Below are 17,871 nucleotides of genomic sequence, written 5' to 3' on the forward strand. Positions count from 1 at the left end.
CTTCTCACTTGCCAAGCCCCTCCACAAATATTAACCACCCGCCTTCTTCTCGTCTTAGTACTTACCTAAATTTCCCCAACCCCACCACCACCTCCTCCCCATTTAAGCAATCATCTGCCTCACAGTCCTCCACAAACACACACATTGGGTCATCAGAGATGCCTCCAAGACACTCACGACCTACCAAACAAATTTACTCTAGAACAGGTCCACACCACCATTTTACGATGGCTAGCCTTTGTGCCTACGAAGCCTCCTCCATATGACTAACCCTCCACAAAGACGGACCACTTTCCAAGTGAAGGGCATGACTAGCTCAAAGAGATTCCTCCTGACGACCCCAAGTGCTACTGCATTTTGCATAACTGTAGGCCCTTCAAGGACCTCACCAAGCCTGTGGTAGGGCAAACTACAAAGTTTTGATCTCATGGTGGTCGACCTTATGAAAGTATGAGCCCTAACACATTCATCGCAAAGACATTCAAGAAGGGGAAGGCATCTAATAAACCAACGACCTGAGGAGGGTATGCGGATCCAAATCCCCAAGCTGTGCCCCCTCACGGATGCAAATGGTGGTCTATAACCCGCTTAGAGGATCCCATGTTTGAAGAAACCTGAGTATTAGAGAACGTCTTGTAATGTGTGCCAAGCCTACCAGATCCATCCTACTTATATGCCCCTACACCGCAGATGGAAATGGAGTATATTCTGGCAAATATAGGATAGTGACCCTAATGTAATACACAATTTTTTGGCCTTTAACTTCCCAAAAATCACCACGATATATGGTCTCACCTTTCAGATGTAGCAGTATGTTGGCATGTATGCTGAAGTCCCAAATCCACAAGTCATGGCCTCCATCCACTTTTTTTTCCCCCAAAAAATGTGGGCTTATATTATAAAGTCAAAAAGAGCCAAATTTTTACATCAAAAGTTCTCTACCCTTGACCAAAAGTATTGGGGAAAAGTAATATAAGGGTCCAAAACAAACCAAACTGAAGTAAAAATGCTAAGTGTTGAACAAAACATATCAAACTCTCTCCATCCACATTTTTCAACTATTGATCATTTTATTTAGGGACGTTCTCAAACAATTTTCGACGATGGAAGAGCTGCAACTAAATATCCACCATGAGATAGTTATTGATCTGGATGAGGGCCCCTCCTACAAGCACGTCATTTGCATGTATCTCCGTGTGCACAATCTCCATGCTCACCCATATCTATACCCTTGAGGACATGCACGACACACATTTTGATAGCCCTAATTTCCATTTTGTTGGATCTATCAGCGGGGCTATTTCATCAAGACTCCCTAGTCCAAACACCCATATCTACACCTTTGAGGACATGCACGACATGCATTTTGACAGCCCCAATTTCCATTTTGTCGGATCTATCAGTGGGGCTATTTCATCAACACTCCCTAGTCCAAACAATGCAAACAACATGCTTTCTGTGCACCTCTTGATCCATGAATGGATCAACTATAGGAAGGGGGGCATAATAACCACTTGGATTAGCAGAGTCATAGTGGCTACCAAAGGAGCCAGTTGTGGAGTTCTCTTAAACCAAACGTGTAGTTGTGGGATGGCTATTCAGGGTTCAAAGTTTGGGGATGCATTATATCATGTCTTTTCCAACAAGCACTATACAAAGTGATGGGCAGTTTCAAAATAGTTGCACATGTTTTTTAAGCAATTGTTGAGGTCTTCGAAAGAGTTGCCTAGGTCAGGATATCACAAGTTTCATTCTCAACACTTGTTCAAGACGAGCATGCTTGGGCACTTGGGCCTACTAAAAGAAGGTGTAACATGGCATATTGCCATGATTGCCTTGACAAATCATAATCGAATAGCACAAATGCCATTGACAAAGAGAGGGAAAGCAACAACGGGAGCGGAGCCATAAGAAGCCAACACAAAGATAGGGAGTACCATCATATGTTAGAGCTGGATGTGCCCAAGCAATTTGTTAAAATACATAATAGAGGGAATGGCAGGAGGAATAGGATTGGCCCACCCTTCAGAAGGTGCTATGTATAAAAGGCTGAAAGTTTGACTTTGGTTTGGAGTTGTAAATTTACAAGGTTGAAAAATACAAGCTCTCTCTTTTCCAAGAGTATTGTTCATGTTCCTCTTGCTCTTGCCTTTATGGATGCCTCTCACCCCCCTTCCCTCTTCTTCTTCTCACACTAGGGCATGTTGTTTGATAATTAAGGCTGTTAACTATGGCCATATATAGTGATTCCTACTAGAGTGATATATTTGGATGGACGTCTAGAAACACATTTGGGCATGTTGTTTGCTAATTAAGGCTATTGACTATGGCCATATATAGTGATTCCTACTAGAGGTATGATAGTATCTGATGAGCTAGGTCAATGCATCTGTGTGCAAGAAAATCAAACTCAATTACTTCTCAAAAAGTTTCATTGGGAAGGCACACTAGAAGAGCTGGGTGTTGTATGATTCCCCTCATGGGTGGGACTTTTGTGGTATGGGATTGAGTCATCTACTAACCTATGGTCAGGTCTTGTGGTATGGGATTGAGTCATCTACTACTAACCTATGGTTGGGTGATGAGTTCCAGATGATGCGCTTTTTGGTTTGGTTCCTAGAACATGGTTTGGTGATTATGATCTTGGTAGCAGACTCAGTGTAGGAGTTGTTTTAGTGGTATCAATGCCATCCATTTGCTTTCAAGGACGTAAGTTTTTGACACAAGCTATGTAGATCCTTATATGCTTATAAATTTGTAAAGGATATCTTCATGTAGGGTTGATACCCCACAAGGGAATTCCCAATCATAAAATGTGTAGATCCATTTATGCTTATAGTTTCTAAAATATCGTCATGTAGGATTTATAGCCCACAAAGGATTTTCCATTTTTGCACTTTCTCATGCTTGGCTAGAAAAATCTTACATAGATTGCAAGGATTAGTCACACAAAATTTGTTTTGCACGTAAAGCTTGGGTTTCTTAACTCGCCTAACCGTGCATGTTGGTATTGAACAATATGCACCTTTTCATCCTTGGCTGGACGAATGGTAGATGGAAATGATTAAAGGGTTTAGTCTCACAAGCTCTATTTTTTTGCACATAAATCTTGGGTTTCTTGGCTCTCCTAACCTTGCATTTTGATATTGTAAAATATGCTTAACATGAGTATGGTGAATTGATCTTTAGTCTCTTACATAATGAAAACATTGTTGGTGTTTTTGCTCTTTTTCCAAAGAAGGCTAAAAAAAAAAATTCTAACACATTACCCCATAAGTTTTGGACTAAGATGAGAAGGGTTTCTCAAAACCTTTTGACAAGTTATCTATCTAGACCTTCTCCTAACATTGAATGAGGTTTGTCACCACACAATTCTCAAAGGCTTTGGATGTGTTAATAGGGTAGGTCTCTACCATTGAAAAGAGTTCAAAATTTTATTAATTAGGGAGAAGGGGTAAATATGAGAGTGATTATTAATGAGGAAATCCCTCTACTTCCTAAGGGAGGGCCCCCTCCCTTGTTATCATACCTATACTCTACAACTTTCACAACATCTTCATTTAGCTTAATGGTAAGACCTTGAGAGTGCATATTGGATGTATTGAGTTCAAGTTTCCTCTTTGCATGAATGTTTGAAGCTATCCCTTTGAGTTTACCTTGATTAGGGTACTCCACCTTCCCCAATTGAGCAGAATTCAAAAATGTATTAATTAGCGAAAAGATGAGGAGGGGAGGGGTGAAAAGGCAAGGGAGGGGTAAAGATTAGAGTGATTAATGAAGAATTCCCTCTATTTATGAGGGTGGGGCCCCTCTCCCCAATTATCATGCCTATACTATACTTCTTTCACAACATCTTCATTTAGCCTAGTGGTAAGATCTAGAGAGTGCATAGCCCCTATTTGCATGAAGTTTTAAAACTACCTCTTTAATCTTAGCTTAATCAAGGGTACTCCACCTAAGAAATCAAGGGGTATGCCACCTAGGAAATCAAGTGAATTTATCCCTTGAAAAATAAAGGCCTTTTCAATTACCTTTCTGCTTAGGTTAAGTTATTTTATATGGGATTATTTGTTGAGATTGAGTGACTTTAGAATAGGTAGATGGAGAATAAAGATGAGCAGACTAATTAAGGAATTAGGTTAGTGTAATTAGGGGTTCTATGAAGACAAACATCATGGGAGAAAAGTGAAGCTTTGAGAACATAATAATTGAATATACAATGTAGGTGAGATATTGGAAATAGCTAGAGCTAGTGTTCATATAACAAGGCTTCAATCAAGAAGCGTGAATATACAAAGTGGGTGAGATAATAGAAATAGGGTTAGAGTTCATATTACAAGACTTCTATAGCTTACCACTATATTAGGATACCACTAGGCAGTGCCGGAGTGCGCTTGTGCACTCTTGTTAGCATTGCCTCCCTAGAGGTAGTGCTATAGTGGAGAATTAGATTCTCATTTGTGAATTCCCACCTGCAATTCTTTAAAAAATGTAGGTTGTGTTTCTTTTCATCCAAAAGTGCAACTTACCAGTATGACAAGAGGCAATGCCCATGTGCACTCTTGTTATTGCTTGTAGAGGGTACTCAAATGGCTCACCATTCCCCAATGAATGAGTTTTTAAAAATGAACACTAGAGGTTACGCCTCCCCTCGCTCCCAATACCCTTTAAGCCTTCCCTTTCATCCCATTTGGCCATCTTAAAAGGAAAAACCTTCTTCCTTTATTGTTTTCCCCCTCCCTTGCATAGGCTATTTGGTGAAGATGACCTTGGCAGTAGACTCAATGTAAGAGTTGTTTCAATGGTATAATTGTTATCCATTTGCTTTTAGGGATGTAAGTTTTTGACACAAGCTCATAATGTCTAGGTCCTTATGTGCTTACAATTTTTTTAAGTATATTCATGTAGGATTGATAACCCACAAAGGAATTCCCAAGCTAAAATGTGTAGATCCATTTATGCTTATGATTTTCTAAAGCATATCTTCATGTACGCTTTACATTAAATCCCACGAAGGAATTTCCATCTTTGTACCTTTTCATACTTGGCTAGGCAAAATGTTGCATTGAAATAATTACAAGGTTTAGCTTCACAAACTTTGCTTTGCACATAAACCTTGGGTCTCTTGACTCTCCTAACCTAGCATTTTGTATTGAACAATATGCACCTTTTTGTCCTTGGCTAGAGGAATGTTAGATAGAAATTATTGCAACATTTTGTTTAGCTCTGTTTCGCACATAGATCTTGGGATTCTTGCCTAACCTTGCATTTTGATATTGTAAAATATGGTTAATGTGAGTATGGTGAATTGATCTTTAGTCTCTTACATAACAAAAACAATGTCAATGTTTTGCTCTTTTTTCAACGAAGGCTAAAAGAATAAATTTAGCACATTACCCCACAAGGTTTGGACTTCTTTGTACAACATTTAGCCTAGTGCCAACACCTTGAGAGTTAATAGTGGATGTCTTGAGTTCGAGTCCCCTCTTTGCATTAAGTTTTGAAACTCTCTCTTTAACCTTAGCTTAATTGGAATTACTCCACCTAAGAATTTAATTGAATTTATGCATTGAAAAATAAATGTCCTTTCCATTACATTCCTCTTGAGATTAAGCTATATATATGGGATAATTTGTTGATTAAGGGCCTCTAGAATAGCTAGATGAGTAATGGAAGAATTAGATAGAGCCATTAGAGGGGTACAAAGGCAATTCATGCTAGGAGAAAATTGAAGATTTGGGAACAAAGTAAGTGAATATACAATGTGGGTGAGATATTGGAAATAGGCGGAGCTAGAGTCGTATTACAAGGCTTCAAACAATTACAAAGTGACTGAGATAATGGACTAGGGCTCGAGTTCATGTTACAAGGCTTCAATCAAGAAGTGTGCTACTTTATGGAGTATCAAATAGTAGAAGACAACACATAAATGTAAAAGGTTATATGCTCCATAAAAAGTATATAAGGTTGAAGTGAAATTAATAAGTTAATTGCAAATAGGAAACTTGAACTCCAAGTTATGGGGCATGTGGGGGCTTTGCTAACTAGAGCAAGTGCTTTAGTGGAGAGTTTGATTCTCCTTTGGGAATTTCCACATGTAAAATTTAAAAAAAGTTAATTGAGTTGGGTTGATTTGTATCCAAAAACATTATATTGGGAGGTAGTGTCCAACTGCACTTGTGCACTCTTGTTATTGCTAATTGAGGGTACTCAAATGCCTTACTACTTCCCAATGAATGAGTTTTGAGAATCGAATAGTAGAGGTTACATCTCCCTCTTGTGCCCACTACCCCTATTCATCCCAAAAGCAAAAACTTTCTTCCTTTAGTGTTTTCCCCCTTCCCTTGCACCATGATTCATAACTTTCTTAATACTAATGCTTTCAACATAATTCAAACATCAAGTTTTTTATTTCTTACAAAGAAAATTTAGATGCCCAAAACATACTTCTCTTTAAATCTTATTATTATTTAAAAACAAAAAAAACAAAAGTTGGCTTTTATTAAAAATAGAAAAAGTGAAGCGGGGGGGGGGGGGGCCAATCCCCTACAAGACCCTTACAAAACTTGGCCCACCAAGGGGCATAACCCTAGGCCTATGCTCTAAGAGCAAAGCTAAACCTCAACCACAAAATTTCTAGTCACCCCTGCAAGACCGAGCTGATCTCAACAAGAAATCCACTCACTACAACGTTAGAATCACTTAAAATCACGGAAAGGTCAACCATAAAGGCTTTAACTAAACGATGTGGGATTCCCTCAGATTGACTGTTGACTTATCTCCAAAGGCTGCACGGTTGCATACTAGCCAAATGGCATAGCATACTGCGCAAAGAATACAAGGCCAAGTAGCTGCAACCGTAGAGAAGCAGCCAATGGTGTCCCTCAAGAGAGTGAGCTTCCAGTTAGCACCGATGATGAATCTAGCCATTACGCCTGAATCACGAACCACCTTTTCAACTCTTAGCCACACCCTTTTAGCAACTGGACACTTCCACATTAGATGTTACAATACCTCCGGAGAGCTTCCACATAAAGTGAAGAGTAGGTTGACATTGAAGCTTTTGGCCAACTTGGCTCTCACCAGCAGCCAATGATGCATAATCTTCCATAAAGTTCATAAATTCTCATTAACGCAAGCTAATGCAAGCGATTCTAACTAACATAGGCTTACATAAACAGTTATAATTAACATAACCAAACCTCAAAAACCTAACCTTACCTAACATCACTCAACTAGCCTAACATTGTCTCCTCCCCTCACCTCATTGTCTCCCCTCTGCCTCAACCTCTCCTCATCCTACCTGTCCATTTGCTTCGTTACAATACTAGTAGCACCCGCTTCCTGTGAATCTCTTGCTGCCCTCCTCTTCCCTCATGGCCTCATTTTGGATCTACCCCTCCTTTCTCACACCTGTCCCAAGCATTTTCTCATCTTTCCATCTACCTCCTCTCCTCCTATTCCTTGAAGCTAGGGAAGGCTGCCTCACCTAGATGTGTTGCAGGACCATTATCTGCCCAGTTGCCTACCCAAAGCCCCTTGCTTGTAATTGTATGCCAAGTGCCTACTCAATTCATGGATTTGCTAGTGGTGGCCACTCACAAAGGCTATCAACAGTGAGCAAAGGGAAAACCTTTGTCGGTAAAGCACAATGGAAGCCAAGGTTTCTAAAACAAAAGCAATGGAAGCGAAAGATTTAGGGATAGAAGGTCATCCAATAGGGAGAAGTCGCAACTAATCTCAAAGATGTATGTCTGAGGATACCAAGACTTGGAAATCTCATGCTCTACCTGCATTTGTGGAAAATATGTCCTCATCGAACAGGTTTTAGAATCAATGATTTCATTGGGTGGCAGATATGCTACAGACTTTCGTCAGCGTAGCATAAAGAAAGACCTACGCGCTGTGGGAGAAAGAAAGACAGATGGGCTAGTGGAGGGGCAGTAGATACAGGAGGATGAAGGGTGAGCAGATAGAGGAGGATGAAGGTAGAAAGAAAGATAGACGCAATGCTGGAGGAAGAAAGATAGACGGGCTAGTAAAGGGGAAGTAGATACAGGAAGATGAAGAGCTATTAGAGGAAGAAAGATCGATGGGCTGGAGTAGAGATACATGAGGATGAAGGGGGAGCAGATGGAGGAGGATGAAGGTGGAAGCGGAGGAGAAGAGTTGAGAGAAGAGGGGGACTATAGGAGGGCAAGGGCATATTAATTGACTAGGTGCCTTACCTTATCTGCATTAATCTCACACCAACAATACGAAATAGCTTAATTTTTCATGCGGGGTGGACGAACTATTACTACTGGAATTTCCCATTTTTCGATATGAGGGGGAACATAGTCCCCCTTCCCTTGCATAGGCTAGAATGATTAGGAATCATTTGATGGCGGTCCATGCCCTTAGAATTTTATCGTCGTCGTTTATCAAAAGGCATTATTAATGGATGTACATTCTTTGGTTAAGGGTAGATGCTTTGGTTGGCAAGGGTATGATCCTTGGCTTTATACTAGTCTCATGGAATGTCTTCATTTTTGCATGAGTAATACTTGGAATTATAGTCAGGATTTATTGAAAGCCATTCTTTAAGGGTTCCTAATGAAACATTTTTAATATAACTTAAAAAGAAAAGAAGTAAAGTAAACATTACTTTATGTAGGTTAGATGCTCTAGTTGATAAACATTAAGGCTATGTGGAAGGTTGAAGGAACAAAGATGGCATTGATGCTTAGTTAAAGAAGGGCGGTTAAGTGAGGGTTAGTGTAATGAGGATGTGTTTAAGGCAAATTAGATTTTTTAAACAGATGTAAAGTAATGTTTGTTTTAGTGTGTTAGGCAGTTTAGCCTAGTAAAAGAATTCCAAAATGATCTGCATAAAAAGTAGGCCAGGCCAACTCAATTACATGTGGAAATTCACAAAGAAGGCCTTTGAGGAGTTAGGTTAAATGAGTGAAACAAGGGAGGATTACTGTAATGAGGAGATGGTAAGGCAAACTAGAAAATTACCTAGGGAGTAGAGGCAAAGTAGTGTTGGTTTCAGTGTGTGCGAGTAAAGCTCGAGCGTTTTTGCCGCTTTGTTGAAAGCCATTATGTAAGGGTTTCGAATGTAACAGGTATTAACAAAGTAAGACTGAAAAAGAACAAGGTGAACACATTCAAGAGGCTTGCCCAGGAATGTGCCAAGAGAATCTACGATTGAATGCACTCATTTCGGGCTTAGCATGATGGAGCTGAATGCTGGCGAGTTGTTCAGTAGGGTTGAGGTAAGCCGGCAACAACTGCACGGGCGGCGAAATTCCAAATGTGGCCAATTCACTGAACATGTGGACGAATCAGAGAGATTCCCGATTCAAACAAGTTGAATGACTTTTGTCATTCAAATGGCTTGCTCTATGGAGTAAGTTGGGAGTCCACCAATAGTTCAGAGAGGAATAGCAGGGAGCGAAATAGTAAGCTGGGACGTGGAGAGGAAAAGAGCGACAAAAAGGTGGAGATCACATAGAAATTAGGGGATAAAAAAGGGATTGGAAATGAGATTTGCTTCTCGAAGCTGGGCCGACATCAATTAGGCTTTCCCGTGACAAGTGGGAGACCAAAAACATGACCTTACCGGAGAAGGGTTAGTGGAATTTGGAAAGGTTAAGTAGGGCGGTTAAGGGAGGGTTAGAGAGTAAAGGGGAGGGAGGAGATTAGTGACGAAGAAGAAAAGAAGAAGAAGAAGAAGACGAAGAAGAAGAGAAGGAGCCGAAAAAGCAACGACAAGGAAAACAGGAGACGAGGGCAGCCAAAAACTTCATCTTCTTCTTCTTCTTCTTCATCATCTCACACTTCACCTTCCTCGAGCATCTCAATCTCTTCCTTCCCTTGCCCTCCCTCCTGCCCTCTCTTCTTCCTCAGATCCGCTTCCCTTCCCTTCCCTCCTCTCCAGCCTTTCTTCCCCTTTCCATTCCCCCCCCCTCAGTCCGCATCATGTAAAACGGCTCCTTTTCGCTCCCCCCCTTAGCGATTCCTGCTTAGGAGCTGTCTCCCACGCTTTCTAAGCGGGAATTTTTGGTTCTCTTGCCCTGGCTGCTCTTGCGTGTGGGCCTCAGAGGCCGAAGCAGTGCGTGGATTCGGAAATGGCCGAATTAAGGAAATTTCGAAGCCGTCTACGATGAATTCTCGGCTCAGAAGTTTGAACACCAAGCCTAATATGGCTGAGAAAGAGAGGCTGACTATCGATTTGAGCGCGACTGCAGACCCGGTGGACTATGCTAACCATTTGGAAGCAGGCCAAACAATCAGGATCACGCACGGAATCGTAGCATCAGGTGGCTCTGTAGAGAATTTTGAAAATGCTCGCGTAGCGCAAATGCGTCGCTTGATCACAGAGACGTCTGATACTTCCAGTCAAGCATCGGTGCAAGCCGCTGGAAAAGATGCGATGCAGAGTGTGCAGAAAGAGTTCATTGGCAGACAGCCAGACACGATGGATGTGGTCTTGGCTTTTCGACTAAGGACAGATAATGCCGGAACGCCTCCACAGTTTCTTGGGGAGGCAGGAGCTGCAAAGGATGGGCAGCCTTTGTATTGTAAATGTTGCGGTAATCCTGAGCTTTTAAGGAAGACCTTGATTTGTGATGCGTGCGAACAGAGCTTCCATCTCAAGTGTCTGAAGCTTCGAGAGAATCAGGCCAGTCAACTGGATGAGTGGCTTTGTATGGCATGCGTCGCAGCCCAGCGAAAACAGCAATGGCCTCTAGGAAGAATTGAATCAAAGCGAGATGTTGAGGCTAAAGATGGAAATGCAGATGGTAACCTTGGCAATCAGCAATCGGGCGATATTGAGACGGCTGTTTCTTTGAGTGGAAGCCAACGCGAGAGAATCAAGAGACTGAAAAGAGACGGGGACGTGGGATCTGACGTGACGCCTGTTAAGAAGCCGTTCGGAACTGGCAACAGTGTCCCAGATGAAGCTGGAGATCATCTTTATAGTCCCAGGCAAGTATGCAAAACGTGAAACGTCTTTTCATGATTCTGGACTGTGATTGAAAAATTGCAAGTTCCGCCTTTTTATGTTGTGTCTCCAAAATCCATGCTGTTTTAAAGTAAGGAGATGCTAAGCTTTGTTTTAAACCTTAGCTGTTCCCTCGAAAACGTTAATGGAAGGTGGACTTCACCTGCAAAGGGCTACTACACCATAGTTCATTTCAGCTTTGGTCGTGCTCTCCTACTGCATTGATTCCCCCCATACGTTCTTCTCATTTTTACGTTTGCACACTCCGAATAGCAGATGTACTCAGAGTGATCCTTGAATCCCTACTTGGGATATTTCTGCCATTGTGGGTGTTTGAGAGGCTCAATGAAGCGGGTGGCTTGATCCCTTCCAAGATTGCTGTGAGAGATTGTAGTTACTGCGTCAACTTTATGGAGTTGACAATCCATTAAAGTTGTAGCTGCAAGCAGAGATCAGGAACCATTGAAGAGCTACCTGCTGTTGCAAATAGGGATCAGGAATCAACTGTACTCAACTTGTATGTCCTGGCCGTGAACCTAAAGCTCCTACCACTGATTGCATTGGTCACAGTATGTACTGCCTAAATCGGCTTACGATAAACAAACTATGCCAAGCATCAATTCGGAGCACAAGCATGCCAACCCTACTTTTGGTCTTCACTACAACCATCCCTGGTACTTTGTCCTCAGCATCGCAATTGATTGCAGTTGCGACTCAAGATGCCCTATTCCAAAATGGACAGCAATATTTGAATGTATTCTTGGACTTCTGTTCTGACTCTATGGACTCGTCCTCCTTGTGAGCTGAATATAATATACTACCCACTGGCACCATGTTTCCTCTTGCTTCAATTGGGAAAAGTGATGCCCAAATATATAGTGCCAGGTGTGGGTTTAAGAAAAGTTCTCATGAGGACAAAATCTATTTCTGCCACCCTTTACAGAAAGCAATGCATGTGGATTTTATTGTTGTACAAACACCCATTTGACACCTTCAAGAGGACAGGGGGGCTGCATTGTACAGGCCCAAAACAAAGGTTACTATGTATAAATTGACCAATTGCACGTACTACATCCGTAGCCAAAAGAATGACTGAAGTTTTCCAGATGTTCATTAACTTAATGGCATATAAGGTACATGAGCTCACCGTGTATACGAAGTGGATCTGGTTCCACTACAATTGCGTGTCGCTTGGGCTGCTATATATTCGAATCTGAAATAGCCTACAACCAGCGGCAAATACCAACAAAGCCTCACAGCATGCGATGACTCCTCCAAATATTGTCCTACTATCATCATCCTCCAATTGGCTCTTTCAAATGTAGCCAGTTTCTTTGTAGATTTGCTCCAAGTTCATCTTCCATACTAGGCTGTGGAGACACCTTCCTCAAGGTTAGCCAAAGCCACAGCCTCAGACTCCTATTGGAGGTTGGTCTCTTCAGTCAATAAGACTGAGAGGTACGTGTAATGCCCTCATTGTTGCCTACTGCTGGTCCCACCCTTTGCCCCTTGTATGCCCTTTTGGAGTGTCTGGACTCAGCCCTTTAGACACACACGTAAACCTGTTCACCACCCTGTTTGGACAGCTCGTCAATCAGAGTCAGGGCTCACAAGATACAGGTACTTGACCCCTTTGGACTTCTTCATATGACGGCAGCTCCTTGACCCTTCACATGCAGCTCTTTGTCTAGCAACACGTTCCCAACACATTCATGGTTCACGCTTTGCTCTTGAAGGTTTGAGGTGTCCCCTTGACCGAGCCGCTACATTGGCGGGGCTGTGGGGCACGCAGGGTAGGGTTGTGATGGGGGGCAGTGTTCGGCCGCCGAGGGGGGGGGGTCTGTTGACTTTTGTGTATGTGACATACATCCCCTGCAACCGGCCTATGATAAAGTAGGGGTGGTAAAATCACAACTTAGCAAGTATTATCCCACTGGCAAAACACCCACAGGAGAAACAAAACACAAGGGAGCTAGAATGCTCTTGCTCGAAGACACAGTACACCGATTGGCCCCAAAACAACTGGCACCCCTTGCGGTATTTCTTTATTATTTATTTCACTGAAAACAGATTACAACAAGCCCAAATCACAGCATAACCTCTGCTTTCGGCCACACTGTGTGCTGCCCTTGGGAACCCTCAAAGCTTGCCAGATATGCTGCGATTTGCTGACTATGCATCCGGTTGTCACTGCCACCTGGGCTTTACCTGGTGCATGTGGCATTCTCCTCTTCTGAACTTGTTGCTAGGTGGATACCTCGCAACGCTTTGCCTTGGTGACCTGAACTGCTCTGCTGTGGCTTGTGACTTTGCGAACTTGGAACAGACCCCCGTAGCTCGTGCCTGACTCTTCCTTGGACTAGGGCTCACAATGGGGTCATGGGGTTCGACATATGGGTCAGACTGTGTCACCATGTCCCCTAGCGTAGGGGTGCATGTGACATTCCCTCCTGCTTAAATTTTGGATGATGATAGCTACTGAGGGACTGAGTGAATATGCAAAGCGAATGTGATCGTGATGACCACCAATTGCTGCGCAAAACTTGATTGTGCTCCCAAAGAACTAGGGAATAACAGTCTGGCATTGGGATTGATCTGGTACCGTAGTAGGCTCGAAACGTGTTTCGGGACAGCCCGAAACGTTTCAGTTCTGAAACTCGCGTTTCGGGAACCCCAAAAAACCCACAATGTTCAAAAAATCCCAATTTGCCCTAATTTTGGGAAATCTGGTGTTGGGTTGCATTTTTGCCACCCGTACGTCTCAAATTGCCACCCGTATCCTGAAAGCGACCTTCAGCCCATACATTTTTCTTTAGCCCGTCCAGGTGTAGCATGGACGTAAATCATGATTCATGATTCCATGTATCTTTTTCAATTTTGAAATATGACCATTCATGCTTGAATCTACATGATGTGTTGTTAATTTTCTGATTTGGGATTTAGTAATATGTTTCAAGCATCCAATTTCAAGTTCTAAGTGACACATCAAACGTTTGTGCACTATGTTTCATGAGTTTTTTCAAGTATTGGACTTCTAGTGATAATAATCTAGAATGTTTTAATGTTTTTGGGGAAAAACATATATTTAATTGCCCTATTATGCACGAAAGGTTTTTATAGATGTTGGGTTTGCCTCGAAACATTTTCGAAACCTCGAAACCCGTTTCGAAACTCTTCGCCTACTATGTCTAGTACTGCTCCAAAAGGCTGAGGAACGAATGCTGTGTTATGATAACATGGCGGCTCAATAAAAGCTCCGGAGAACCGGTACTATCATGAAGATTGGAAGCCGAACTGTTGAGGCCACTCATCCCACCATGCTACTATTGCGAACTCCTAATCCTCGGGTGGTATGGCACTCTGATAGGCTCCTGGACATGAGAACTGCCTGCTATCCTCATGACCTGTTGAGGACTGATTGGGCTGTTATTGTGGAGGCACTGCACTCTCGAAGTCCAATGGCATGAATGTAGGCCATTCTATGGGCTATCCATAGGTGCCACTCATTCCTTGGTATGTGCCTTGTAGGCCTAGTTACAGTTAGTTAGGTCAGCTGGTACAGTTATTACATGTACCACTTAGGACAGTTAGGACACTAAGTCCAGTTAGGGCACTTAGCCCTAGGGTTCTGTTATGTTGGCTCTCTCTTGAGCCTCCACTCATTGTTGCAGCAATTCATTGCAGCAGCTCGTTTTTGTCTTCTCCCCTTCATTTCTTGAGCTTCCATTGCTTGCCCTAGCCTACAATGGTATTAGAGCAGGTCGGGAATCCATTCCCTCAGCCATTGACAGCTTTTCCAAGCTGTTTGGCAGCCCTTGGAGCTCTCATTCTTACTAGTTGGTTCATTCTCAAGGCATTTGCAGCGAGCTGAAGCGGTTTAGGGATGTTTGCTCAAGAGACTCTACGAGTATAGCTGCTTCTGCTTGGGCACTGAGGAGGACATAAGTGTTGCTTTGCTTGGTAAGTATGTCTTCCTTTTGATAAAAGTTTTTGTTTACCTCATTTTTCTTCTCTTTCATATTCTCTTTTATTTTCTGTGTAGATTTCTGATCTTTAGAACAACAAAAAATTTAAATTTGTATGATCGGACTTATTCTAGTCTTACAAAGGTATATCTTTCAAGCACTTCCATAGCGAGAACTTCGCATTTGGCGCGGGAAATCAACGTTTTGGAGCACTTTTTGCAGAAATTGGTGCATTTTATCAGCATTTACTGCTGTACGGGTTCACAAGTGTGGTAGCTGCATGCTGTACAGAATTTCGTACAGCTGTATGGCCTCTACGAGCATCTATATGGTGCATTTAATGCGTCTGCAGACTTGTATGGCCTGTACGGTGGCTGTATGGAGCATTTAATGCAGTATGGAGGTGTACGGACTTGCTGACACCAATTTTTGATGCTGTACGGACCTCATTCCAGCTTGTTTGAAGCTCTCTCCAGCAATTCAGGGCTGTTTCTTGCTGTCTCGTGAAGAGTGCTGCTGTTTGAAGACATTTGGAGCTTGCTGAAGTGATCTGGAGGTCTGTCCTTGAGCCCATTCCTTCGCATTTGGCTTCCCTTTGTCTCGGGCTGCGAGTTCCCCTCCATTGGAGCACTCTCCTCTCATTTCCAAGTGCTCTCCTCCTCATGGGAGCACTCTCTCTTGTTGTAACTCTCATTTCCAGCCCTCTCTTGGCATCTTTGATTGCCATTTGTTGTCATTTTCACCTCTCCTTCAAGGGTGAATCCCTCTACTCGTATTTGGAGCCTTTTCCCTGTTGTATTTTCAGGCTACATCATTGGGTAAGCCTTTGTTGCATTGGTTCTTTCCAATTTCTTCTTCATTTGCATGTTGGAAAGGCCGGAAGGCCTCGTGTTGCCTTTTTGGGAATTTGGGCAACAGGTACACCTTGAGACAACATAGTCTTTTGCAGTGAAAAGCTTTGAAGCTTGAGCATAATTTTGCTACTTGGTTTTGAGAGGTTGCCTTCCTCTCATTTGCCTTGCCAGTTGGTGCATTTGCCTTGAATTTCAGCACCATGACTAGCAGCAAGTTTGGAATGCTTGGGACTGAGGACAAGCTTGATGGCACAAACTACCCCATGTGGGCATACATGATGGGGCATGTTTTGGTTGCCAAGAATTTGTCGAACATTGTTTCAGGCACTGAGGTCAGGCCTACTCGTAATGCTGCTTCTGGTGCTACAACCATTGCCTCTGTTACTACACGTACTGATGGGTCTAATGCTACTTCAGGAGCAGTTGCATCTTCTACTACAGGTACTTTGCCTCCTACACAGGAGCAGATTTAGTGGGATGGTCATGATGCCAAAGCATGTGCCTTGATTGCTCTTTCAGTTAAAAGGGTCATTATCCCTCATATCCAGTCTTGCAAGACAGCAAAGCAAGCATGGGATCTGTCACCACAATGTAAATATCCTAAGTCAAAGTATAGTTGACCATTTATTTGATCATAATTAAAGAGTTTTATATGTGTTAATCATGGTCAAAGAGTTATTTTAATGGTCAAAGGATTGACTATGGTCAAAGATATTTGACTCTAGTCAAGTAAACCTGACTTCGGTCAAGGAGACTTGGTTTATTACCAAGAGGGTTAACTGCGGTTAACCAGAGAACCACAGAGCTTACTACGGTCAGAGAGTGTTGACCGGTCAAAGCTCTTTAATTATAATCAAGAGTGTTGACTCCGGTCAACCAGAGAATATATATATTTATTTGTATATATATATTTGTTTAGATGTGCACGTGTTCAGTGGGGACGCCCACCGTGACTAGAATTAGTCCACAGTGTGTTATTTGCATGCAAAGCGCTAACAATTAATGGGTGCCATGGTGGTGCGCTTTAATTAATTGTTGCAGGTACTAGGAAGAATTATTTTTTCCTAAGCGTAACGGGAGCCTGACAAGCATCTAGGAGGCGGTTCGTGTGACCGAGAGCTTTGAAGACTCCAGAATGGCCCTTAGTGGCATGTAATAGGACTTAGTTTAGATTTTAGACAAGTGGCATGTTGCCAATTTGAATTGAGCTTGAAGCTCTTGTAATAAAGTGGATTTTTCACGTTTTGAAATGTAGAGGTTTCCAGACAGCACTACGCTGAACTTCTGTAACAGTTTTTCTCTCATGAATAAAAACCTTCGGGGGGGTCCAGCCCGACGTTTTGTCCTGGGCCCTAGTGCATCTTCAGAGAGAGGGAGTGAGGGAGAGCTTATGAAAGCACAATTACTGTCTTTTTTTGAGTGGTAATGGCTGTCTTTCAGTAGCGAGTCGGTTTCAGGATCAGCTTACATCCTTATTTCAAGTGCGGAATGAGGCGCGGGTTGCCTATCTCCGCAAGCAGTTACAGGACTTGAAGCTTGAAGAGGGTGGTAATATGGATGCCTATCTTACCAATGTGTGAGATTTGAAAGAGCAGTTGGCTAATATTGATGGGTTCTCAACTTGTTTCTAATACCTTGATGGGTTCCCGACTTATCAAGGCTTTGCTACTACATTGAGGTTGGTTGCAGGTGGCAATGCCAACCATTATTCCTTTGACCAGGTAGTTGTCCTCTTACTTCAGGAGGAACAAAGCCGTGCAAACCGCAATGCTTCTATGGCTAGTGATCAAGCCTTTGCTGCCCAGCATAAAAACAAAGTCAAAGGCAAGGTTTCAGTTGATAAACCCTCTCATTCACATGCTGGTCACTCCCATGCTGCTTCTGCTTCGGGGGATAAGAAGAAGAAGAAGAGATGCAACTGTTGCAGGAAACCCGGGCATGACGTTTCTGAATGCAGGAAGAGAATTGCATCTGAAAAGAAGAAGAAAGAGTCTGGTCTTGTAGTATTTGGTTCCTTAGTCCAAATGATCGACATGAGTCAACTAACTTTGCACAGCAC

At 42.6% G+C, this 17,871-nt stretch overlaps 1 protein-coding gene across 1 annotated transcript in view; it reads left to right on the top strand.

Moving 5' to 3' along the window:
- The first annotated feature begins 9,735 nt into the window (after nucleotides 1-9,735).
- Nucleotides 9,736-17,871, top strand: part of MBD9 (methyl-CPG-binding domain 9) — a 68,450-nt gene continuing 60,314 nt past the window's right edge. Inside the window, exon 1 of the mRNA XM_087373458.1 lies at nucleotides 9,736-10,977. Coding sequence (XP_087229584.1) covers nucleotides 10,151-10,977 — 827 coding nt within the window. The 5' untranslated portion in view covers nucleotides 9,736-10,150. The remainder of the gene's footprint in view (nucleotides 10,978-17,871) is intronic.

Source organism: Dipteris shenzhenensis, chromosome 1 (genome assembly GCF_047967505.1).
Source record: "Dipteris shenzhenensis isolate YYH24624 ecotype China chromosome 1, Dip_SZ_1.0, whole genome shotgun sequence".
Lineage (NCBI taxonomy): Eukaryota > Viridiplantae > Streptophyta > Polypodiopsida > Gleicheniales > Dipteridaceae > Dipteris > Dipteris shenzhenensis.